Source organism: Perognathus longimembris, chromosome 10, assembly GCF_023159225.1.
Source record: "Perognathus longimembris pacificus isolate PPM17 chromosome 10, ASM2315922v1, whole genome shotgun sequence".
Classification (NCBI taxonomy): Eukaryota; Metazoa; Chordata; class Mammalia; order Rodentia; family Heteromyidae; genus Perognathus; species Perognathus longimembris.
The window spans coordinates 71,265,681-71,291,227 of record NC_063170.1 but is presented as its reverse complement, the minus strand read 5'-3'; the positions used below and the strand labels follow the sequence as shown (position 1 = coordinate 71,291,227).

The 25,547-nt window shown below is 62.2% G+C and overlaps 1 protein-coding gene across 1 annotated transcript; it reads left to right on the top strand.

Moving 5' to 3' along the window:
- Positions 1-367: 367 nt before the first annotated feature.
- Txnrd3 (thioredoxin reductase 3) lies at positions 368-24,181 on the top strand. Its single transcript, XM_048354795.1, has 16 exons — positions 368-994; positions 4,782-4,842; positions 6,543-6,652; positions 8,540-8,644; positions 8,743-8,815; positions 10,465-10,584; positions 11,900-12,042; positions 13,510-13,625; positions 13,969-14,194; positions 17,115-17,207; positions 19,039-19,115; positions 19,628-19,784; positions 20,152-20,259; positions 20,768-20,863; positions 23,538-23,672; positions 23,813-24,181. Exons 1-16 carry the CDS (start codon positions 368-370, stop codon positions 23,873-23,875), a joined length of 2,310 nt encoding a protein of 769 aa, XP_048210752.1. The 3' UTR covers positions 23,876-24,181.
- The last annotated feature ends 1,366 nt before the right edge of the window (positions 24,182-25,547 follow it).

The window sequence follows — 25,547 nt, the reverse complement described above, 5'->3', positions numbered from 1 at the left end:
GGGCGAGGGAGGGGGCGCCCCGGGCCGCGCACTCCGGGCACCCGGCCAAAGGGCCCGGGCCGGGGCGTGGAGAGGCCGCGGTTGCTCCCCGTGGCTCGCGGAGAGCGGGTGCGGTGCGGCGTCGGCGGGGCGTCGGCGGGGCGGGGCGGGGCTGGTGCGGCGTCGGCGGGACGGCGGGGCGGGGCGGGACGGCGGGGCGGGGCGGCGGGGCGGGGCTGGTGCGGCGTCGGCGGGACGGCGGGGCGGGGCGGGCTCCCTCCGCGTCTCCGCGTCCCGCCCGCGGCCACGGCCCTCGCAGGAGGGGCCCCGGCTTCCCCGGGCTCCGGGACTCTCACTTCTGGAAACGTCGCTAGTTCCTGAGGAGGGAATGTTCGCGCTTCCCCACACAGAGCCGCGTCTGCAGGACGGCGGCTCGACGGGCCGGTCGGGGGCGGTCACCGCCGGGCAGACACGCGCGGAGCGGCCGGCCGGGTGCGCGCGCCGGAGGGGCTGGGTCACAGATCCCCCCCCGCCCCCGCGCCGGGGGCGGGGCCGCGCAGGGGCGGGGCTTGCGGGGGCGGGCCTCTCCGGGGTGGGGGCGGGGCCGCGCAGGGGGCGGGGCGCGAGCCGCGTGGGCAGAGTCCTCGCGCCCTCGGTCACCGTCTCCGCACCGTCACCTCGGCCGCCGGCCGCCTCTCGGCTCCCAAGCAGGCCCGGCCCGGGCGGGAGCCACAGCGAAGCCCTGGAGCAGCCGCCGTCGCCGCCGCCGCCGCCGTCGCGGGCGCCGATGTCGCCCGGGCTGGGGAAGGCTGGCGTCGTTCCCAACCGCCGCCTGGGCTGCGTCCGCGGCGGGCCCTTGTCTTCCCCGCCCGGGCGCCGCGCCCGCCTGGCGTCGCCCGGGCCCAGCCACCCGTGCTCCGAGACCCGCGAGGAGTTGCGGCGCCGCCTGCGGGCCCTCATCGACGGCAACCGAGTCATGATCTTCAGCAAGAGCTACTGTCCCCACAGCCAGCGGGTGGGTAGACGTCCCGCGGGCCGGGCGCCGCGGGCCTGGGGGAGGGGCCGCCGCCGGAGGGGCGGGGCCGAGCTCCGAGGGGCGGGGCCTGCGCGGCGAGGGGCGGGGCCGGGAGCCGAGCTCCGAGGGGCGGGGCGTGCCTGGCGGGGGGCGGGGCCGGGAGCCGAGCTCCGGGGGCGGGGCGTGCGCGGCGGGGGGCGGGGCCGGGAGCAGAGCTCCGAGGGGCGGGGCCGGGAACCGCGCTCCGGGGGCGGGGCGTGCGCGGCGGGGGGCGGGGCGTGCGCGGCGGGGGCGGGGCCGGGAGCCGAGCTCCGAGGGGCGGGGCGTGCGCGGCGGGGGGCGGGGCCGGGAGCCTAGCTCCGAGGGGCGGGGCGTGCGCGGCGGGGTGGGGGGAACCGAGCTCCAGGGGCGGGGCGTACGCGGCGGAGGCGGGGCCGAGAACCGCGCTCCGGGGGCGGGGCGTGCGCGGCGGGGGCGGGGCCGGGAGCCGAGCTCCGAGGGGCGGGGCGTGCGCGGCGGGGGGCGGGGTCGGGAGCCGAGCTCCGAGGGGCGGGGCGTGCGCGGCGGGGCGGGGCGTGCTCGGCGTGGGGCGGGGCCGGGAGCCGAGCTCCGAGGGGCGGGGCGTGCGCGGCGGGGGCGGGGCCGGGAGCCGAGCTCCGGGGGCGGGGCCTGCGCGGCGAGGGGCGGGGCCGGGAGCCGAGCTCCGAGGGGCGGGGCGTGCGCGGCGGAGGCGGGGCGTGCGCGGCGGGGGCGGGGCCGGGAGCCGAGCTCCGGGGGCGGGGCGTGCGCCGCGGGGGCGGGGCCGGGAACCGCGCTCCGGGGGCGGGGCGTGCGCGGCGGGGGCGGGGCCGGGAGCCGAGCTCCGAGGGGCGGGGCGTGCGCGGCGGGGGCGGGGCTCCGGCGGCCCCCCTCGCTGAGCCTCGCTGGCGGTCCCGCGGCGGCCGTCAGGTCCGGACGCGTCCTCCCGCCCTGCCCACGGGCTGGGCGCGCGAAGCTGGCGGGCTCCCCTGAGCCCGGCGCCGCAGCACCGCGCATCGCAGCCCGGCGGCTTGGCTTCCACACCGTACCCCGGGGCGCGGGGCAGCCGGAAGCGGCGCGGGCCGGGGGGAGCCGGCCCCGGGCGGCCCCGCAAGCGTGCGTGGAGTCCGCGTGGAGCCGCGGAGCTCGCGCGCGCCGATGGCGGGTGGACACGCGCGCTTTGGCGAGGTGTCGTGCGCATCCGTTCCCCGACCCCTCGGAGGCGAGCCCCCCCCCCCCCACCGCCCTCCCTCGCCCGCCCCACGGGCGCCGGGACGCAGCTCGGCCGAGCGCAGGGGATCGTCCGGAAAGCCCGCCGGGCAATGACCACACCAGTCGCCCCAGCGCCCCCAGCTCCACCTGGACTCCACCCACGGGAGGGAGTGGGGTACCGGCCCTCCGCAGCCCGGCCCGTTCCCCTCCACACGACGCCTCCCCACCCCACCCGGGGTCCTGCCCGCGACCCCGCTGCAGTCCTGTTTGTACCCGTGTGCCGCCTCCTCGCCAGGGCGCCCGCGCTGCGCTCCATGCTTTGGCCGTCGTCGTGGTTGTGCCGGCTTCTTGACCGGGTGTGGACTCGCCCCCCCACCAGCAGAGCCCCCCCCCCAGCAGAACCCCCCCCCAGCAGAGCCTCTCCCCCCAGCAGAGCCGCGTGGTTGGTTGGCTGTCCTTGGTTTCCCGAGGAGCCCCGTCCCGCCCTCCTTAGGGCCTGTGCTGATTACCCCCCCCCCCACCAGGGCTTTGGGGCCTGTTGCGGTGATGTCCATACAAAGCCTTCCCGCCCAGGGGCACAGATTCCACTTGCTGATTGATGTCTTCTGTAATTTCTTTCAGCAACATTCTGTAGTTTTTCTTTTTCAAGGCTGGGACTTGAACTCCATATCTGATGCTTTTACTCACTGGCTGACCCTCTACCACCTGAGCCATGCCTCCTTGACATTTTGTTTTTTGGCAGTCCTGGGGCTTGGACTCAGGGCCTGAGCACTGTCCCTGGCTTCTTCTTGCTCAAGGCTAGCACTCTGCCACTTGAGCCACAGCGCCCCTTCTGGACACTTTCTGTATATGTGGTGCTGGGGAATTGAACCCAGGGCTTCCTGTATACAAGGCAAGCACTACTGCCCACTAGGCCATATCCCCAGCCCAACATTTTCCAGCTTTTAGAATGTAAGTCTTTGGCTTCCCTGGGTATGTTCACTCCTAGACAATTCTTTTCCATGCTATTAATGAAATTCTTTTCTTCTTGAATCACTCATTGCTAGTGCCTGGGAATGCCTGATTTCATGTGTTGATTTTGTACCCTGAAACCTTGGTGGGTTGTTTATTATACGTTTCGATGTTCCTGTGTCTACGGAGTCTTTAGGGTTTTCTGTGTCTTTCTGTGAGCAGGGATGACTTCACATCGTTTCCAATTTGGATGGCCTTTATTCCATTGGGCAGGACTTCCTTTGCTGGAGGTGGTGAAGCCAGCTCCTCTCAGACAAAGCCCACCTGTCTCTGCCAGGGCCTTTGCCTGTACCTAGCCCGCCGAGGGGCTGTCCCTCCGTTCCCAGCTCCTGGGTGTGAGGGTGGCGCGCTGGGGCCTGTGGAAGAGCAGGGGCCCGGCCGCCCTTCCCCCGTGCAGCCCCGGGACCGGGGTGAGGGTGCGCGAGCGGCCCGGCCGTTGCCCCGAGCGCCAGGCGGGTGTTCTGGGTGGGGCTTGGGCTTGGTGGCCGGGACTCCTGACCCCGCCGCTGTAGTCAGTCCTCGCTCGGCCAGGTCCTCCCCGGGGCTCCCGCGCGCTCACCCGCGCCTCTGGTGAGGAAGCGCGGCTGCTGGGTACTGACTCGGCTGCTGGGTACTGACGCGGCTGCTGGGTACTGACTCGGCTGCCGTTCATGGCCCTGGGATGCCGCTGCCCGGCGGCGGGCACGGCTGGGTTTTGTTGTATTCGCGGGGGTCCCGGGAGCGGGGCGAGGGGACGTGCGGGCGGGCGTGTCTCTAGGGCCGGGCGCGGGAGGGTGTGCAGTAGCCGGGCCCGCAAAGGCCGCGCAACGCCCCTTGCTGCCATCGGGAGCCGGGAGCGAGGGGCGCAAAGCTGGGGACCAGAGAGCTCTGGTGATGTCACCAGGAGAGCCCAGTCACCAATCACTGTTGGCGGCCCTGGGGGCCCGGCAAGGTGACGGGGCGCGCGGAGCCGGCGGACGCAGTCCCTGCGGGACGGGGTGGACCGAGCTCTGCCGGTCCAGACGGGCAGCCGGCGCCGGAGAAGGGCGGTCAGAGCTTTGGGGGTCCGCGCTGAGCGATGCCGGCTCCCGCCGGGGGAGAAGGAGGGAGGGAGGGAGGGGAGGGGAGGGAGGAGGGGGGAAAGGGACGGCTCCGCTCCCGCCGGGGGCAGCAAGGCGCTCGCACTTCTTTCTGAACGAATCTTGAAAGTTCTCTCTGGTTGTCTGTACGAACTGGACTTGAACTCCAGGCCCGGGAGGCGCGTGTGTGCTGCCGGGGTGCTGCCCTGGACTGGGGTGGCGGGCAGGGGGAGCGGCCGACGGCAGTCGAGGGGAAATAGGAGAGGTGGAAGATGGCTGCGTCTGGGGCCTGGGGCTTCCGGGCCTCCCGGCCGCTGTCCTGAGTCCAGAAAAGAGACCTGGGCAGCACTGGGCGCCGCGGGGGGTGTCGTAGGCAGGGGACGGTGCGAGGGAGGCCCCGGCTCCTGAGGAACGTGGCTTTGGGCGTCCCTCAGTGGCTCACGGCGGCCCCTTGGTAGGAGTGAGACTCAGGCACGTTTCTGTTACAGGTTAAAGAGCTCTTCGCTTCTCTGGGAGTCGACTACACTATCTTGGAACTTGATCAAGTCGGTAAGTAGACGTTTACTCATCACAACCAAGTGCCAACAACGTTGACGTCTTCCCACACCCTTTATTCGACCCAGTTTACAAACCTCGTCTCTTTGGGTGAGATGGATCATCTCTATCCATATTCCACCTTTCAGAGCCAGGCGCTGGTGGTTCACAGGCCAGTCATCCTAGCTACTCAGGAGGCTGAGATCTGAAGATCACGGTTCAAAGCCAGCCGGGGCAGGAAAGGCCATGAGACCTCTAATAAACACCAGATAAAGCTGGAAGTGGAGTCGCGCCTCAAGTGGCAGAGTGCTAGCCTTGAGCAAAAAGAACCTCAAAGACAGTGCCCAGGCCCTGAGTTCAAGCCCCAGGACAGACATAAAGTTTTTTTTAAAAAAAGAAGAAAGAAAGAAAAGAAAAAAATTCCACTACGTAGAAAATGAATGCTTATATGACAAATAATTGATGTAGATTTTCTTGCTTATTCATTTCCACCTCTGAGAGAGGGAGAGGGGAAAGACACAGAAGCTGCTACTTCTGACGTCTTTGAGGAGTTTCAGATGTAGCCGCCAGCTTTCTAATGAAATAGACTCATGAACAGGAGAGTGTTACCCGGAGGAGAGCACATGACGATGGGGGCCGCAGAACACGGGTCTCTGTGAGCCGTGCCCCCGCGGAACACATGCTGTACACACGGGCTGTGGCCACCATCAGAAAACATGCCCTCCTCCCCGGGACCGACCTGTTTTCAGCCTGGCTGTCACAGGAAACAAAGTGGATCTTTGCACAGTTGTCATGAGGAAGGAGATGTACAGAGAAGTTGCAGTGACGAGAGTCAGGTCATGAGTGCGTTTCTGTCTGGACAATGTCACTACTTCCTTTCGCTCGCTCTCCCGTCCCCATCCACCAAAATGAATCCTGTCAGACATTTCTGTGGCGTGTGCCAAGCAAGGCAGTGTTTAGTAGCCATGGCCTCGTTTTAGAGGATAAATGTTGGATTACGCTCATAAAGAATATTTACACATAGTAATTGGGAGTTATGGGTTCTCCTTTATCTTGACGTTTGCTCTTTTTCAATAGTTTTTAATCTCTCTCTTGGTAGTTGTATTATATTCCAAAAGCTGACTCAAAGGGCTTCTTTAAAGAGGAATGGGCCCACTGGTTTTATGTTTTCTGGTTTGCTGCAAAAGCAAGGCCATCTCTCTTGGTAGGTCCTGACTCGCGAGGCGCAGAGCACAGGGCCCCCCGTGTCCTGACTCGCGGGGCGCAGAGCACGGGGGCCCCCGTGTCCTGACTCGCGGGGTGCAGAGCACGGGGTCCCCCTGTGTCCTGACTCGCGGGGCGCAGAGCACGGGGTCCCCCTGTGTCCTGACTCGCGGGGCGCAGAGCACGGGGGTCCCCGTGTCCTGACTCGCGGGGTGCAGAGCACGGGGGCCCCCGTGTCCTGACTCGCGGGGTGCAGAGCACGGGGTCCCCCTGTGTCCTGACTCGCGGGGCGCAGAGCACGGGGTCCCCCTGTGTCCTGACTCGCGGGGCGCAGAGCACGGGGGCCTCCTGTGTCCTGACTCGCGGGGCGCAGAGCACGGGGGCCTCCTGTGTCCTGACTCGCGGGGCGCAGAGCACGGGGGCCTCCTGTGGGCGGGCACCGCGGGCGCCGGTGGACGGCTCACGGAGCCTGGGCACGCCGCCCTGACCTTACGGAGTTGTCTGTTTTGTAGATGATGGGGCCAGTATCCAAGAGATGCTGTTGGAAATCACTAATCAGAAAACTGTGCCGAACATTTTTGTGAACAAAGTACACGTGGGTGGATGTGACCGAATTTTCCAGGTAATCATGGGTCATGTTCTTCAAAGCCGCATGTCCACATGGCTTTAAAAACTATCCGGGGGGAAATGGTTCTGAGGAGTTGATGGTCTTTTGGAACTGGTAAAGTGGGAAAGGATGGCAATAATAAATGATCTTTCCAGCTACCCACTGAAGGTCAGATCTGAGAAGGTGGGAGCTGGTGAGCCGGCCCCGAGCCAGGCCCAGCCTCCCTGAGGGGCGAGAAGCAAGGCTGGTCCCCAGGACAGGGAGGTCAGCGCAGTCATCTTGTCTCGTGTGATTGGGATTCCCGTCCAGGCTGCCTGCTCTGGGGCGCTCTGCAGAGGCCCAGGGCGTTGACTCGTAGAATGCAGGAAAAGAGCGAGAGCCGGCAAGGTAGCGAGGGACTAGGAAGTCGGTGCTGACGGGGCTGCAGGGGGCAGTGTATGGAGCCCTTGAGTAGCCCGGGTATGGCTCTGGGTTTAACCCCGCCCGACCCCTCTCCCTGTCTCCTCTACTGTGGATGTCTGTTAAATGAAATTAAATAATCAAACAAATTCTCCACTATTAGGTAGTACTTACTTTTATTAAGATTCCGTTCTATTGAATGCTTTATGCATTCAATGCTGTATGTAAATGTTAGTACTCAGTGATTGACTGCATACTTGTTTGTAATTTTAATTAAGAATTACATTTTGGCCAGACACCTGTCATCCTAGCTACTCAGGAGGATGAGATCTGAGGATGGCAGTTCAAAGCCAGCCTGGGCAGGAAAGTCTGTGAGACGCTCATCTCCAACGAACCACCAGAAAACTAGAAGTGGTGCTGTGATTCAAGGGGTAGAGCGCCAGCCTTGAGCTGAAGAGCTCAGGGACAGTGCCCAGGCCCAGAGTTCAAGCCCCAAGACTGACAAAAGAAAAAAAAAAACCCTCATTTTGGTTAAGGAAAAAGATGGTCTGCATGGAATGCTAATTGTGATCCACCTCATTAGGTAGTAACTGCCTGCTTTGTCAGCCCTAGAGGGCCCTGTGTGCGGGCGGGTAAGCACTGAGATCCCAGCCTCGATCACTCCAGGGCCTGGAGGTAGGGAGGTGGCAGGAATGCTCTCCAGGGCTGAAAGGCCTATCCTTAGGCAGCAGCTGCTCAGACGCGTTTCTCTAGGAGCACCGACAGGGACGGAGGCCTTTGTACCATGTTCTCAGAGCCATCTTGGGCACTCATTCTTTGGGGTGAGTCATGGCTAGGAGACACTGGTTCTGCTTCCCAGAAGCAAGTGCCTTTGCACAAAGAAAATGGCTCCTCGTGGGGTGACTAGAGGAGCCAGCATCAACCGGCGATGTGTTGTGGGGGACGCTCCCGCCACAGCCACAGAGTGCAGCTCTGTGGCGGGGAGCCCCGGGAGCCCCGGGTGCCGCGCACAGCTGTTTGTAAGAGGAGGCTCCGCACGGACGGACGAGGGCCGGGCAGCGCGGTGCCCTGGCTGCGGTGGGGTCGGGCGGCTGGGCCTGCCCCCTCGGGTCCCGCAGGGCCTCACCCTCTGTGCGGGGCGGGGACAGCGGGGTGCGCCCGCGGACTCCTCACTCGCACCTGGGTGGACTTGCAGTCGCAAGTGGGACGCGAGGTCCCGTCGTTTGTAAGGTGTTTTTGAGATCAAACTGCCCCCGCCGGGTGAGCCTGGAGGCAGGCAGGGGCGAGGCTGGGGGGCAGGCAGGGGTGAGGCTCGAGGGAGGGCAGGGGCGAGGCTCGGGGGCAGGCAGGGGCGAGCCTGGAGGGAAGGCAGGGGCGAGGCTGGAGGGAGGGCAGGCAGGGGCGAGCCTGGAGGGAAGGCAGGGGCGAGGCTGGAGGGAGGGCAGGCAGGGGCGAGGCTCGCGGGGCGGGCGGGCGGGCGGTCAGGAGCTGCTCTCCCCGCAGGCGCACCAGAACGGGCTTCTGCAGAAGCTGCTGCAGGAGGACGCGGCGCACGACTACGACCTCATCGTCCTCGGCGGGGGCTCCGGGGGCCTCTCGTGCGCGAAGGTGGGGCTCAGGCGCCAAGTTCACGTCCTGTGGGTTACGGGTGGGAAAGCGGGGACAGGAAAAGGGCGGGGCCTCTACCGAGCCTCCCTCTCTTGTAGGAAGCTGCCGCTTTGGGGAAGAGAGTGATGGTGCTGGACTTCGTGGTCCCCTCCCCGCACGGCTCGTCCTGGGGTGAGCCGCCCCCCCGCCCCCGGGGCTCCGCCCGAACCCTGTCCCCTCTGCGTCCGCGCCCGGGCCGGGCCCCGCGCTGCGCTGTGCAGGCCGTCGGGCCGCGGTCCTCCCGGCCTGGGTGCGGAGGGCGGGAGCCCCGCGGAGGAGCGCGGAGCGCGCGCCCGGCCCGCCCGGTTCCCGGCTGGGCAGCCGCCATCGGTCCTTCACGCACGTTCTCCTTCCATGCCGGCCCAGACAGCTGACTCCCCAGCTCGCCCCTGGTCCTGCGGCCTGCGGCTGGGCGGGGAGGGGAAGGGGGGGACCCGGGCCCTGGGGATCACACTCACACACACACACACCCACGGGTGGGGCCGGGCCCTGGGGATCACACACACACACGGGGGGGCGGGGGGAACCCGGGCCCTGGGGATCACCCACACACACGGGGGGGCGGGGGGAACCCGGGCCCTGGGGATCACCCACGGGCGGGGCTGGGCCCTGGGGATCACCCACACACACGGGGGGGCGGGAGGAACCTGGGCCCTGGGGATCACCCACACACGGGGGGGGCGGGGGAACCCAGGCCCTGGGGATCACCCACACACGGGGGGGGGCGGGGGGAACCCGGGCCCTGGGGATCACCCACACACACGGGGGGGCGGGGGGAACCCGGGCCCTGGGGATCACCCACACACGGGGGGGCGGGGGGAACCCGGGCCCTGGGGATCACCCACACACACGGGGGGGCGGGGGGAACCCGGGCCCTGGGGATCACCCACACACGGGGGGGGGGCGGGGGGAACCCGGGCCCTGGGGATCACCCACACACGGGGGGGGGGAACCCGGGCCCTGGGGATCACCCACACACGGGGGGTGGGCGGGGGAACCCGGGCCCTGGGGATCACCCACACACGGGGGGGGGCGGGGGAACCCGGGCCCTGGGGATCACCCACACACGGGGGCGGGGGCGGGGGAACCCGGGCCCTGGGGATCACCCACGGGCGGGGCCGGGCCCTGGGGATCACCCATGGGCGGGGCCGGGCTCCCAGCCGCCCCTGCTGTCGTGGTGAGGCTCTCCTCTGGCCCTCGTCCTTTCCCCGCTGTTCCGTCTCCCGGGCCGAAGGCGCCTTCTCCTTCTCGAGTGGTGAGCGCCCGTCTCCCCCCGGCGCCCGCCCTGTGCCTCCCTTTTCCCCCCGTCCCGGAAAGAGCCGGTGTGCCTGGCCGATGCGGCCCCGGAGGGCGAGTCCCGGGGGCCCGGGCCCCCTGGCGAGCGGGGGGCCTTCCCTGAGCCTGGGCGGTTCCCGTCCACGCCCGTGCCTGAGTGCCTGCCTGCCTGAGTGCCTGCCTGCCTGCGTGCGTGCCTGTGTGCCTGCCTGCCTGCCTGTGTGCGTGCGTGCCTGTGTGCGTGCGTGCCTGTGTGCGTGCGTGCCTGTGTGCGTGCGTGCCTGCCTGCGTGCGTGCGTGCGTGCGTCTGGCGCAAGCTGGAGGCTGGGCTCGGCCTCCAGAGCGCCCTCCCTCTCACGCCCCGCGCTGGGTCTCACTGGGGCGGGGGGCAGGCGTCTCCACCGCCAGTGGACTTGGCCACGGCCCTGTTGGCGTGGCGTGACGCGGGACACGCTCGGGGCCGGGGGGTGGGCGCCCGGGCCTCACCGCGCCCCCTCCCTCCCCAGGCCTCGGCGGCACCTGTGTCAACGTGGGCTGCATCCCCAAGAAGCTGATGCACCAGGCCGCCCTGCTGGGGCAGGCGCTCCACGACTCGAGGAAGTTCGGCTGGGAGTACTCTCAGCAGGGTGAGGTGTAGGCCGCCGGGCTCCGTGGGCCGTGGGGGGCAGGGGCGGCCACGCGGCGCGGGGACCAGGCCCCTCCGGAGCGTCCGGGGTGCCCCTGGGCGGGCTGCAGCCCAGAGGCAGGGCCCGCGGCGCGTGTGCGGCCCTGAGGCCCCCGCCCCGCAGGGACCCAGAAAGCCCTCCTGGTGTGGAGGCCCCGCCCTGCGTGGACGTTCCGAGCAAGGTGCTTGTGCTCAGTTAGTGGCTGCAGGAGGGCGCTAGCCCAGGGTGAGGGGCCACCGCGGCCGAAGGATTGCGGCCTGCAGGGGGCGGAGACAAGCCGCAGGAGGGAGGGAGCCCTGCGCCCCAGTGGCGGTGGCCGAGGTGGCTCAGACCAGCTGGTGACTGGGGCGACTCGGTGCCTGGCCCCGCCTGGACTCCGCACACCGAGGAGTCGGCCAGGAGTCTCACCCTGCTGGCCTCCCCTGGGAGTCACTTGCTCTTCACGGTCCCGTGTTCAAGGACAGTGCTGGACCTTCCTGGACACACAGCAGGGCACCTGGCCCTGACAGTAGGAAGACGCAGACCTGAGGAACTTGGAGGCCTCCCATTTCCTTGCATGAGCACAACTGAGATTCCGCCAAGCTGCCCACCGCAGGACGCTTTGAGCGGACGCTGGGGTGCTGTGCAGTGACATCCTTCGCACTGCTCGGCCCAGAGTTCATCCTCAGCCCCTCCCACCCACAGAGGCTCACGCTCATAATGCAGAAACGTCTACTGAAAGCAGCGTGCAGGCCCAGGATGTTGCTTCGTGGTAGAGGGCTAGGCAAGCTTGGTGAGGCCACAAATAAGTGCCACAAAGGGGAAGGAGAGTGTTCGCGCCCTGCCACCACGGCCCCTGGTGCCCCGTGAGCATCCGTGGGGTGTGGCCACGCTGGCGCTCGCTGGTGTGAGCCCCTGCACTCCCGCAAGCCCCGGGAAGAGGCCTGGTGGAGCCTGTGGCATCCTGGAGGTGCTCCCTGCTAAAGGCCGCCCCGTTTCCTGTGTGGCCGGCATGGCGGCCAGTGAGGTCTGCTCTCCTCTCACAGAGCTCTGGGGCTTGCAAGGGCCTTGTCGTGTGAGAGGGAAATGGGTATAAATGGTAGCAGGTACAACATTAAATTAAGCTCCTCCTCTGTCCGCTCCTAGGTAACATAGCTCGTGTGTGGGTTTATGCAATTACCACTATACGTTAGGGTCGGCGGTGTGGCCACCCACGGTGGGGGGACTGGGCGTGTGCGACGGCCCGGGCTGCGGGGGAGGCGCCGCCTCACCCCTGTGCCTCGTGACTGTGTTTCAGTGAAGCACAACTGGGAGACGATGACGCAAGCCATCCAGAGCCACATCGGCTCTCTGAGCTGGGGCTACCGGCTGTCCCTGCGGGAGAAGGGCGTGGCCTACGTCAACTCCTACGGGGAGTTTGTGGAGCCCCACAAAGTAAAGGTACCGGAAGCCCTGTCGTGTCCGCATCGCACCCCAAGGACGGTAGCCGGCGTGTGCACACGTATGCACACGCTCAGAGCACGGGCACAGCTTCCCACCTGTGTGCATTTACCTCACGGCTGATGCCCTGCTGTGGACTAAACTGACGAAGCTGCCTTTCAAAGAACTCGCAGTGTTTAAGAGCTAATATTTGAGTAGCTCAAAAGACTAAAAAGTTAGCATTTTAGCTGTGGAATCCTTTCTCTTTTTTTTTTTAGTCCTGGGGCTTGAACTCAGGGCCTAAGCATGGTCCTTTAACTGTTTAGCTCAAGGCTAGTACTCTTATCTCGTGAGCCACAGGTCCACTCCAGACTTTTGGGTAGTTATTTGGAGATAAGAGTCTCATGGGCTTTCCTGCCTCAGCTGGCTACAAACTATGCTCCTCGGCTCTCAGTTTCCTGAGTAGCTAAGATTGCAGGCGTGAGCCCCCAGCACCCAGTGGGAATCCTTTTGTGTAATGAAATCTCAAGTATAACTCCAAAGTGCACTGTTCATAAGATCATGCGTGGGTGAGTGTATTAGGATTAATATGTTGATGTTTATATACTATGAGATCAGCGTGTAAGGACAACAAGATCATTTTGATGAACACAGAATTTGTAAGATAGAGTTATGAAAGACAGTCAGCTATTACCCTCAGATTCTAGTTTATTTTGTGCTTTGCTTTGGGAAAGCATGTGAGGTAATCTGGATATAATTCTGATTACTCTGCGAGGAAACCTTTATTCATACGTGACAGGGCTTTGCATTCAACAGAATAACAGGTGTGCAAAAACAGTGCGGCGTGGTAGCAGTGAAGCACGTGGAAGCAGAGAGGGTTCGAAAGCGGCCACAAAGCACGTTGTGTGTTAGCTCGCTGAGGGGGTCTTCTTAGGGTGCCCCTTTCAAGTTTTGTGCAAGCAACTTGACTCACATTATTCACAGGAAACGCTGTAGAAATGCAAGTTTTACTTCTCCCACTGCAATGTGCCTGGCGTAGATGGTCGCCTAGCCAGTCACCCCCCAACCACGCCGGCCTCTCCTGAGGGTCCTCGGCAGGAGCAGCCTCTCCCCAGCCGCTCGGGCCAGAGCTCGGGCTCTTCCCCTAGCCACAGCCCGCACTTCCTGGTTCCCTCGGGACTCGGAGCAGGCCTAGCTCCTCCTCGGGCGGGCAGTGCTCCCAGGCCCGGCTCCCTGCGCGTGTGCTGCTCGCGCTTCCAGGCCCCAGTCCTCCCGGTCCAGTGCTGCCCCGGCCCACGGCGAGCTCGGCTGGCCGCTTTCGAACCCTCTCTGCTCCCGTGTGCTTCACTGCTACCACGCCGCACTGTTTTTGCACACCTGTTATTCTGTTGAATGAGAAGCCCTGTCAAGTGTGAGTAGAGTGAAGTGTTTCTACCTTGTGTCTGATGTGTTCACTGAGTAAATGAAATTTACTTTCCTTTTATCTAGGCAACCAATAAAAAAGGACAGGAAACGTATCATACTGCCTCCAAATTTGTCATCGCGACAGGTGAAAGGCCACGCTACTTAGGAATCCATGGAGATAGAGAATACTGTATTACTAGGTAAGGTTAAGGAGCCCATTCTGACTTCAATCAATAGCATTGCATTTCCACGTCTTCAATGTATTTCCTTCCTTAGTCCACAAAAGGTTGAATTGATCACACAAAAAGCTAAGTAATGGCGCAAACCAAGATGAAGTAAGATTTGGTAAATAGTAAGAGTGGGAAGATTTATGCACAAAACCATGGGATGTCTGGGTAGTTGCTGGGAAGGGCTTGAGAATTTGGTTCTAAAGTTCCCACAGCCCACTAGCTTGGTAGGGCCGCGCCGAAGGCACGGACGCCGGGACCCAGGAACGTTTGGTCCCATCGCCCAGGCATTCTCCCCCTCGTTTTTCTCTTTCAGCGACGATCTCTTTTCTCTCCCCTACTGCCCCGGGAAGACCTTGGTGGTGGGCGCCTCCTACGTTGCTCTGGAGTGCGCCGGCTTCCTCGCTGGCTTCGGCTTGGACGTCACGGTCATGGTGCGCTCGATCCTCCTTCGTGGCTTTGACCAAGAAATGGCAGAGAAAGTGGGCGCCTACATGGAAAAGCACGGCGTGAAGTTCCTTAGAAAGTTCGTGCCTGTCATGGTACGTGTGGATGACATTTGGAATCCCTTCCGTTGTCTTTTAAAGTTCACCATTCATCAAATGAATTCATCATTCATCAAATGAAATTAGTCTGCACTTCAGTAGCACTAAAAGTAATGTCACTGGGGCTGGGAATGTGGCCTAGTGGTAGAGCGCTCACCTCATACACACGAAGCCCTGGGTTCGATTCCTCAGCACCACGTATATATACAAGAAGGCCAGAGGTGGTGCTCTGGCTCAGGTGGCAGAGTGCTAGCCTTGAGAGCACAAAGAAGCCAGGGACAGTGCGCTGGCCCCGAGTCCAAGGCCCAGGACTGGCCAAACAAAAAGTAAGGTGCCACCTGGGATCCACAAAGGCTCCCTCGTGTCGTTCTTCCTCTGGCTGCCTGAGAAGCCGTCCCTTCTCTTCTCCAGCACTCGGGCCACGCTCCTCTCCTCACTCTGTCTTCCCGGGTGTCTACCTGCAGAGTCGTCTGGCCCCTGAGTCACAGCACCATGTCTCCTCCTGAAGCACACAGGACTTCCATGCCTTTCTCATGGCTGACTTTTTTATTTTAGCAAAAACTTCTCTACGTGCTACTTATTTTATTTTTTCCAGTCCTGGGCCTTGAACTCAGGGCCTGAGCGCTGTCCCTGAGCCTCTCTTGCTCAAGGCTAGCACTCTGCCCCTTGAACCACAGCGCCCCTTCCGGCTTTTTCTGTGCATGTGGTGCTGAGGAATCGAACCCAGGGCTTCAGGCATGCTAGGCAAGCACTCTACCGCTAGGCCACATCCCAGACTACATGCTACTTCTTATTTCTTACCTGCCTTTCACACTTAGTCACTTCTCAACTGCTGGCCTCTCTACCATCCCTTGAAGCTGCCTTTCGGGAAATCTAGTGGTCTTACACTTTTGTCCTCATGCTATTCCGGGCCTCCCGAGAGCTGGTGAGGAAATTAGCCTTCCATTATGAAGGTCCCTGTGGCCGCTGTGGCCCTCAGGGCTTTTTCTCTCTTTCCACATTCACTCCGCTTGCAAGCACTGGTACCCATAGGTTCTGTGCTGGTCCCTTTTTTCTCCTCTAAATGATCACCTTTAGATGAATAGTTTCAAATACTATTGACTGCTAATATGTCTCAGATTTATAGCTCCTAGTCAAGTAATTCTTCTGAATTCCACACTCGTATTCATAACAACTGTCTGCTAGATAGCACCGCAAGGCACAATTGTATTTCCTACCTGGACCCTGTCATCTTCATGCTTTCTGCCTGGCCCCTGGTCATCGTTCTGTCCCATCTCAGTCCTCGGTCAGGGGAACTTACTAAAAGCAAGCAGCGGGGAGGCCTCCTGTCAGCTCCTGTCACTCCATCCAAACGCCTCGGCCCCAAAGGGTAGCTCGCCCCGATTCTCTTCTTTATCTCTGCCTGGTCCAGAGACCTCAAGACACAGACAGGTAGACCCTTGTTCACGTGTGAGTACACTCACGTACATGCAGACCCTCACTCACAGGTGGTGTGCTCACGTGTGTAGCTCTTAATTCACAGGTAGGTGTGCTCACGTGTAGACCCTCACTCACACGCAGGTGTGCTCACATGTAGATCCTCACGCAGGTGTGCTGACGTGTAGACCCTCACTCACACGCAGGTGTGCTCACATGTAGATCCTCACGCAGGTGTGCTCACGTGTAGATCCTCACTCACACAGGTGTGCTCATGTGTAGATCTTCACTCACACGCAGGTGTGCTCACGTGTAGATCCTCACTCACACAGGTGTGCTCACATGTAGATCCTCACGCAGGTGTGCTCACGTGTAGACCCTCACTCACACGCAGGTGTGCTCACGTGTAGACCCTCACTCACACGCAGGTGTGCTCACGTGTAGACCCTCACTCACACGCAGGTGTGCTCACGTGTAGACCCTCACTCACACGCAGGTGTGCTCACGTGTAGATCCTCACTCACGCAGGTGTGCTCACACGTGTAGATCCTCACTCACACGCAGGTGTGCTCACGTGTAGATCCTCACTCACGCAGGTGTGCTCACGTGTAGACCCTCACTCACACGCAGGTGTGCTCACGTGTAGATCTTCACTCACACGCAGGTGTGCTCACGTGTAGATCCTCACTCACGCAGGTGTGCTCACACGTGTAGATCCTCACTCACACGCAGGTGTGCTCACGTGTAGATCCTCACACGCAGGTGTGCTCACGTGTAGACCCTCACACGCAGGTGTGCTCACGTGTAGATCCTCACACGCAGGTGTGCTCACGTGTAGATCCTCACTCACACGCAGGTGTGCTCACGTGTAGACCCTCACTCACACGCAGGTGTGCTCACGTGTAGACCCTCACTCACGCAGGTGTGCTCACGTGTAGATCCTCACACGCAGGTGTGCTCACATGTAGATCCTCACTCACATGCAGGTGTGCTCACGTGTAGACCCTCACAGGTAGGTGTGATCACACATGTAGATCCTCACACACATTTGCTCACACGTGTAGCTCCTCACACGCAGGTGTGCTCATGTGTAGATCCTCACAGGTGGTGTGCTCACACGTGTAGACTCTCAGGTGGTGTGCTCACACATGTAGCTCCTCTTTCACAGGTAGGTGTGCTCACAGGTGTAGCTCTTCACTCGCACGCAGGTGTGCTCACGTGTAGACCCTCACAGGTAGGTGTGATCACACATGTAGATCCTCACACACATTTGCTCACATGTGTAGATCCTCACGCAGGTGTGCTCACACGTGTAGACCCTCACAGGTGTGCTCACACATGTAGATCCTTACACGCAGGTGTGCTCACACGCGTAGACTCACGAGCAGGTGTGCTCACACGTGTAGGCTCACTCACAGGTAGGTGTGCTCACACATGAACATCTTTGGACCCTTTTGTCTGCTGTCACTCTAAATGGATTTACACGATTCATCCTTACTAGATCCAGCAGTTGGAGAAAGGCTCACCTGGGAAGCTGAAAGTGGTGGCGAAGTCCACGGAAGGACCCGAGACCACCGAAGGCGTGTATAACACAGTAAGCTTCTGCTTTATAAGCGGTATGTGAACGAGTGAACACACTCAGAGTGAGCAGCGATTGAAGCTGGAGGCCCACCACACTGTGAGCAGGCCCGCTCTTTGTGAGAGGGGGTAGGTGTGGAGCACAGCTCTTACCGGGGGCTTCACGAACAATCCCACGCGGTCATCAGATGGCCCCGTCAAGCCAGTCTCGTTCTCCGAGTGGGCGACTGCCAGCTGAGCCCCACCCCAATCCCAGGGTGAGAAGCTGGACCGCCTCCACGCACTACAACGTGCAGTCAGTTCTGAAAGAATGTAGTCAGATACACCTTCCAGCCAATGCCAGCCAATGCACAACTTCCAATCCAGAAACACAAGAAACACGAAAAAAGCCAGTGTCAGTAATCTCACAAAAGCGGACACTTAACACTGGCGGGAATGAAGCCCCAAAGAACTCAAAAGAACCATGATCGGGATGATCTCAGTCAAAGAGGACACAAGTAAGCACCTAAATGCACTGAAAAGCTACTTAGTCTTGCATTTGTAAAGATTATAAATGAACAGTGAAACAAAATAAGATAACAGAAGATGTTAAAGAGGAGAAATTCTGGGGAAAAATTAAAATTTGGAATGAAAAGCTTAATAAGTCAAGTAAAGTTCACTTGAAATCCTTACCAATAGACTAGAATAAATAGAAGACAGGCTACGGGGTGTGAAGAAAAGATAGATGAATTATGGTGTTTCCACACCACTAAGAAAACAAGAGAAGTATAACTATATAAGATATAAAAGTACAAGATACCTTGGATGCTGTGGAAAGACAATATATTTTAAGGAAGCCTACCACCAAAGAAGAGAAATACAACCATGAGACTATGGGGCGAATAAACCTCAGTAGAAGAATAAACTGAGGACTAGATGAATCAGACATTATAAAAACAACACTGAAGGGATTAGTAGGCTTTAATAATAATGCTTGAGTGTTACTGACCTCAGTTCTCCAAATAAAAGGCACAGACTGGAGGACTGGATTAAAAAAAAAAAAAGCTGGGCACTGGTGACTCACTCCTGTAATCCTAGTTACCCAGGAGGCTAAGATCTGAGGAATGTAGTTCAAAGCCAACCTAGACAGGAAAGTCTGTAAAACTCTCTATCTCCAATTAACTACCAAATGCTGGAAGTAGAGCTGTGGTTCAAGTGGTAGAGCATGAGCTTTGAGCAAAAAAGCTCAGGAAGAACACCTAGGCCTTGGGTTCAAGCTCCAGGACTGGCACGCATGCGCACACACAGACAGAACAGAGCCAATTCCTTGTTGCCTACAGGACATGCACCCTACTGGCAGAGAAACACACACACACTGAAAGTGAAGAGATAGAAAAAGGTGCTCCAAGCACACAGGAGTCGAGCAAGCCAGAGCAGCTGTACTCAGGCTGTACATACACGCGCTCCGGTCGCTGAGCACTGCGCACGTGGGGGCGGAGGCTCGCGCTTGTGGTCCTAGCGGCTTGGGAGATGGAGATGTTGGTGACAGGCTATTCAGGCAGAAAGAAGTTTCCAAGACGGCCTCTCAGCCGATGGCGGGGGAGGTGGCGTTTCCCAGCTGTGGGGCACACGCTGTCATGTAGGGAACGCTGGTGCGCACGGTGCTCAGAACATGCCGGTACACAGATACGGTCACAGTCACACGCACTTGGGCCTAGCCCTGGGGTGCGTGGGTTTTGAGGGCGCACAGGCCTTTGGGTCTCTCTGCAGGGTGTTCACCTGCGCGGCGAGCGTGCTGGCGCACAAGTGGAAGCAGCTAGAGTGTCGTCACGTCTGTCTCCCTACTTTTATTTTTTTTCTAAATGTAGGTTTTGTTGGCAATTGGTCGTGACTCGTGTACAAAGAAAATAGGCTTGGAGAAGATTGGTGTCAAAGTGAATGAGAAGTAAGTGTGTGCGTGAGCGCGGCCGTGGGGTGGGAGCCGAGCACGCAGAGCTTCGCCACGCGGCCGCCTCGGTCACGCACGCCACGCGGCGATCAGTATCCCGCGGCCAGCGCCGCGTCAGCTCTGCACTCCAGCCTCTTCAGTCTCACCGCAGCCTTAGGACTGCGTGTGTCTGACAGCTGTAGCAAGGCCTATGAAATACGCCTGTGGGGATCGGTGCAGCAGTGTCGGGGTGAACGTGGATGAGGCTGACTAGGGGAGACGCGCCCACCGTTCCCGTGGGGGTGGGAAGAGTTTGGAGGCGACGCTTGTCCGCAGCAGCGCGTGTGCTGGACCGCAGAAGCTCTGTCTTTGGAGCGATGGGAAGCCTGGGGGTCGATCCTCAGTCCATCACGATTATCAGCGGCTCGAGGCACACCAGTTGTGGAAGAGGAGGTCTTTCCTTCGTGTGGTTGTTGGTCTGGAAGGACACCAGCCAGCAGTACCCGGTTAGCCACCGGTTTCCTTTCCAGGAATGGCAAGATACCAGTGAACGATGTGGAGCAGACCAACGTGCCCTACGTCTACGCCATCGGCGACGTGCTGGAGGACAGGCCGCAGCTCACGCCGGTGGCCATTCAGGCCGGCAAGCTGCTGGCGCGGAGACTCTTTGGGACGTCTCTGGAAAAGGTAACGAGGGGTCCTCCCCTTCCCTGACAGGAGCCTCAGGTGCTCCCTCCCGGCCCTGGGGGAACGCAGCACAAGTGGCGCTTGGGTGGTCACTTTCCCAGGGAGTGCATTCGCAGCTGGCTTAGCATCAGGTAGCCACTTTACACAAATATGGCTGAGCTGCTCTTCTGTCCAAGATGGGGAGCTGGTAATAGGTAAGACTGCCAGAGTCCAGCGGCGCAGCGCACCAGACGGTTCACAGTCACGCGTCAGACAGCACAGGGGACAGCAAGGCAGAACATGAGCGTGTGCCGATAAATGTTTATAAGACGTAGTTTTACAGAAGCATTGTCCCATAACAGGAGAGTGTGGCTTGCCTGTCTTCCAGTGTGATTATGCCAACGTGCCCACCACCGTGTTCACCCCCCTGGAGTACGGCTGCTGCGGACTCGCTGAGGAGAAAGCCGTTGAAGTTTACAGAAAGGAGAATGTGGAGGTAAGATTGCATGTGGTCGTGTCCTTTTTGGGGTCTTCCCTCTTAACCAGCCCTCCTCCGTCTGTCTTGTCATTTTGCAAGTTGCTATAATGGCTACATTGCAGAAAATCATATTTCTATTTCAGGAGAATTCAAAATTAATCTTTTGTGCAAAATAATTAAAGACCACTCCAGCTAAGGGAGGGAAGGAGAAGATACAAGTGGAGATTTAGAAGCAGCAAAGATTGCAAGGCCCCGAGTTCAGTCCCCAGTACTGGCACACGCAGGGAAGAAGGTAGCCTTACATTAAAGGAGAAGGAATCTGAGACTGAAGTAACAATTCAGGAGAGACTGTTGGAGCACAGCTGATACAAATAAGCCCTGTCTCTGTTATTGGTCCTTAGGAATCTGGGCAGAGAACCTCAGGCCTCGTTCTCGGCAATGTTCAGTGCCAGACACAACCAGTGATGTCTGCAAACTTTTGAAATGCATCTGCACCCAAAGAAGTAATGGCCGCCCTTTCTTCTAGGTGTACCACACTTTGTTCTGGCCCCTGGAATGGACCATAGCTGGCAGAGACAACAACACTTGTTACGCAAAGATAATCTGCAACAAATGTGACCACGTAGGTAGCCTGCAGGTGCCGGCCTGCCGCTCCGCTCTCCCCGCTGGTGCCGAGGGGGCTCCCCCGAGGGCTGGCCCTCGAGAGCAGAGGGGACGAGTTGCCAGGGTCGTTTGCAGAGGCGGACACTGCTTGGGGCTCCGGGAGCTTGTCCTGCTCCTGCCGTGCTTTAGGCCTGGCAGTGTGGGGCCGTGGAGGCGGCCCTTTGGTCAGTCCCCAGCCCGGCGGGTGCTCTGGTCCCGGGCGTGCGGCGGGAGGGGGGGCGTGAGAATGACCTGCTTTTCCCACGCAGCATTCCAGGCGGAAGGTCTCTGCATCAGGGAGGCCCTGGCGTGTCTCTTTTATTTAGGTGTTTGTAACCTGGACTGGGGACACCCTCTGGAGGGTCCCCACCACGCACTGGGCCCTGGATCCCCCCACCCCCCCAGCATGGGAAGGGAGTTTATCATCTATTGGAGAGGGAAAGCAGATGGGGGGCACGCACAGACACCATTGGCAGGCACAAAACGCCGCCAGGCCGTGAGCCCATTCTCCCGCTCTGTGTTCCCTCGTCTTCAGGACAGACAGAACTGGCTCAGCCGGGACCAGCTGGCAGCTGGGCCCTTGAGAGCTGGGGTGGGGTGGGGTGGGTTGAGTTACAGGTGGGCACTGCTGGACAGGGTGGGCAGCACCACGCCTCTGTCCCGTGGGAGGGGGCGGGGCTGGCTGTTCATCCTCATCTCTGCCCCTTGGGGGGGCGGGGCTGGCTGTTCATCCTCATCTCTGCCCCTTGGGAGGGCGGGGTTTTCTGTCCACCCACATCGCTGCCCCTTGGGGGAGGGCGGGGTTTTCTGTCCACCCACATCGCTGCCCCTTGGGGGGGCTGGCTGTTCATCCTCATCTCTGCCTCTTGGGGGGGGGCGGGGCTGGCTGTTCATCCTCATCTCTGCCCCTTGGGGGGGGCGGGGCTGGCTGTTCATCCTCATCTCTGCCCCTTGGGGGGGGCGGGGCTGGCTGTTCATCCTCATCTCTGCCCCCTTGGGGGGGGGCGGGGCTGGCTGTTCATCCTCATCTCTGCCCCTTGGGGGGGTGGGGCTGGCTGTTCATCCTCATCTCTGCCCCTTGGGAGGGCGGGGCTGGCTGTTCATCCTCATCTCTGCCCCTTGGGGAGGGCGGGGTTTTCTGTCCACCCACATCGCTGCCCCTTGGGGGAGGGCGGGGTTTTCTGTCCACCCACATCGCTGCCCCTTGGGGGGGGTGGGGCTGGCTGTTCATCCTCATCTCTGCCCCTTGGGGGGGTGGGGCTGGCTGTTCATCCTCATCTCTGCCCCTTGGAGGGGGCGGGGTTTGCTGTCCACCGCATCTCTGCCCTCTGGGGGTGAGGTTTGCTGTTCATCCTCATCTCTGCCCCTTGGGGGAGGGCGGGGTTTTCTGTCCACCCACATCGCTGCCCCTTGGGGGGGGCTGGCTGTTCATCCTCATCTCTGCCCCTTGGGGGAGGGCAGGGTTTGCTGTCCACCACATCTCTGCCCCCTGCGGGGGGCATGGGGGGCAGGGCATGGACAGGGCTGCTTCCCCGCGAGGACAATGCGGCCGTTGGGGAGGAGCCGCCCTGATGACCCCCGGACGCCCAGTCCATCTCCTGGCCCTGTCCTCGTGAGCCTCGCACCTGCCCGTGGGCGCGGGGAGCCAGGACCTCCTCCCGTCCATCTTCCGGTCCTCAGGAAAGGGTTGCTGGGGTCGGAGACTGAGCCCCACGCCTTGGCCTTGCTAAGCAGGCGCCCAGCCCTCACACCCCGAGCCCAAACCCCCATTTCCTGCGCGTCACCCCGGGGCCGCAGCGTGGGCTGTGCGGCCCGGGCTCTGTGGCAGCCCCATGGGAGCTTGCTCACGTCGGCCCTGCCTTCGTTTGCGCGGTCGGCGAGACGCCCCACTCTTCCCCGCTCCCTCTCACGGCGTGGGGCTGCGTGCTGCAGCTCCGTCAGCGCCTCCCAGCCCCTGCTCCTGGGCTCCCTGCTGAGCGCCCGCCCAGACGGCTGCCGCCGGCGGCCCTCTGCACACTGGGGCTTTGTCCAGAGTCTTCCTAGGACTCGGTGTCCCCCAGCCCGGCCCTTTGTCCTCCCCGCACGGTGGCCAGTGCTGGCGACGAGCAAGGCTAGAGTCTGAGGAGAAAGCACAGGCAAGTTGCCAGCCAGCAGCACGCTGTGACCCCGGACAAGCACTCCGCTCGTGTCCTGTCACGGGGTCTGTGCCCCACACGCGCCAGCACCCCTGCACACAGACCCGCGCGCGGGTCCCCGGTCTCCGGGTCGGGAGCCGGGCGCGGGTCCCCGGTCTCTGCGTGGCCAGCTGCAGTTCCAGCCCCGCCAGGGCCTTGGAAGGAGTGCACTGCTGGGCCCCCATTCACATCTGTCTGGTGGTCAGCATGACCTCGGCATAGCTCGGAGATTCGCGCTAGACGATGACTCCTCCGCACAGTGGGTAAACGGCGCGTTCTAGTGAAGCTGAGTGCACATTAGCCCCGGGTGCGCACATCCAGGCTCACTTAGGGTCTAAGCGTCTGCTTCCGTGGAACGTTCTCTGCTCAGCTCAGCGGGGAGCTGCGAGAGCCGCTCTCGGGGGCACTGTGACCCTGAGGTCAGGAGGTTCCCCTCCCGACCCCGGGCCTCCGGATCCCCCGTTCTCTCCTGTGTCAAAGGACCGCGTCATAGGACTTCACGTTCTTGGGCCGAATGCCGGCGAGATCACCCAGGGCTTTGCGGTTGCCATGAAGTGTGGGCTCACGAAACAGCAGCTCAGTGACACCATCGGGATCCACCCCACGTGCGGGGAGGTAAGCGGGGGGGGGGGGGCGGCGTGCCAGCCTGCCGTGAGCCTGCTGTCAGATGTGTGGGTGAGGGGAGCACGCGTGGCTCTCAGCGCGGCCGCTCGGCCTCGGCCTGCGGGCTCACTGCGCGTTCCTCCTTTGAGCAGGTGTTCACCACCCTGGAAATCACAAAGTCCTCGGGGCTGGACATCACGCAGAAGGGCTGCTGAGGTTAGCCCTGCTGCCGCCAGCCCCCCGTCCCTTCTCGGCCCTCTGGAAGACCAGGCGCCCTGTGCCCTCGACACCTGTCGACGCGGAGCCCGGCGAGGTGCTCCGAGAGAAGGCACAGCGAGAAGGACGGGACAGCGGCAGCAGGCCCTCGGCTGACTGCAGGCAGCAGGCGGACTGCGCCCTTGACGCCCTGGCCCCGAACCCGCACGGGCGAGCCACGGCCGACACTTGCACGTCAGACCTGCACCTCTTCAAGAACCTAGGACGGATGGATAGCCAGGGTGTCTTTTATCCCCAAGGGTGTCCGTGCGCCCTCACTTTGCGAGTCCATGGACACTCTCGCGGTGGAGGAACTGGTGACAGCAGCTCTCTGGCTTCTGGGCCTGGCATCGGGGAGACGCCTTCCCAGCTGCGAGGCGCTGGGTGCTCTGCGTGGGTTTCAGTCACCCGTGAAAACACAGCCTTCGGGGTGCACTTCACCTGCCGGCAGAGCCCTGACTCAGACTTGCCCGACTCAGAAGCCTGGATGCCAGGGCCCCACGGGCACGGAGCCTCCTTTCATCTTGACCCCAAGGGCAATATTAAAACGTGTTCAATGCTGCACTGTGAGCCCGTCTGCCGGGGGTCAGGCTCAGCAGGGCCCTGGAGAGGGGGGGCCCCTCCGGGCCTCCTGGGGACGCCTGCGGCACACGCCCACTCCGCCCAACGCGGGCCTCCGCGGTCAGAGCTCCTGGGCACACGCTGAAAAGGAAAGTTGAGACTCGCAAGCACCGGCCTGCTACCCCCCCACCCCGCCGAGGCCCCGCTGGTGGGGCGGGGTGGGGGGGGACGCGGCTGGGCGCGTGCGATGCGGCCGGGGCCCCTGGGAGAAGCACGGCCGCTGTGGGATGGGGACGTCGAGCGACGTGGAGGGCCAAAGGGTCCTTTCCCTGGATTCCCGGACACACCGCACAAACTGCTCTGGGGAAGGTGTGGCCCCATCCTCAGCCCCTCCCGCTCCCCTGCCCCATCCTCAGCCCCTCCCGCTCCCCTGCCCCGTCCTCAGCCCCTCCCGCTCCCCCGCCCCATCCTCAGCCCCTCCCGCTCCCCCGCCCCATCCTCAGCCCCTCCCGCTCCCCCGCCCCGTCCTCAGCCCCTCCTGCTCCCCCGCCCCTGGCCCCTCCCGCTCCCCCGCCCCGTCCCTAGCGCCTCCTACTCCCCCGCCCCGTCCTTAGCCCCTCCCACCACCATCCTTAGCCCCTCGCACGTCCTTGGCCACTCCCGCTCCCCCCGCCCCATCCTTAGCCCCTCCCACTCCCCTCCCCGTCCTTAGCCCCTCCCACCCCCGCCCCATCCTTAGCCACTCCCCGCCCCATCCTTAGCCCCTCCCACGTGCCCCGCCCACGCGGGAGCGGCTCGGGCGTGGGATGGGGTCGGCCGCCTCGCCTCGTGTGGGCCTCGCACACAGGACTCCGCCATGACCGCCACCTTAGGTGTGCACACGGGTGTGGTCGTGTGAGGAACACACTGCGGGGCGGGGAGGGGGTGGGGAGGGGGTTCGCGGCTCACCCCAGGGCCGCCGCCTCTGTGGTCTATGAGCGGCCCCGGAAGCCAAGGCCTGAAGATCCGGATCTCCAGGTAACCGCACGCGCACGCGCACACGGGCGCACGCGCCTAAACCGGAGCCGCGGC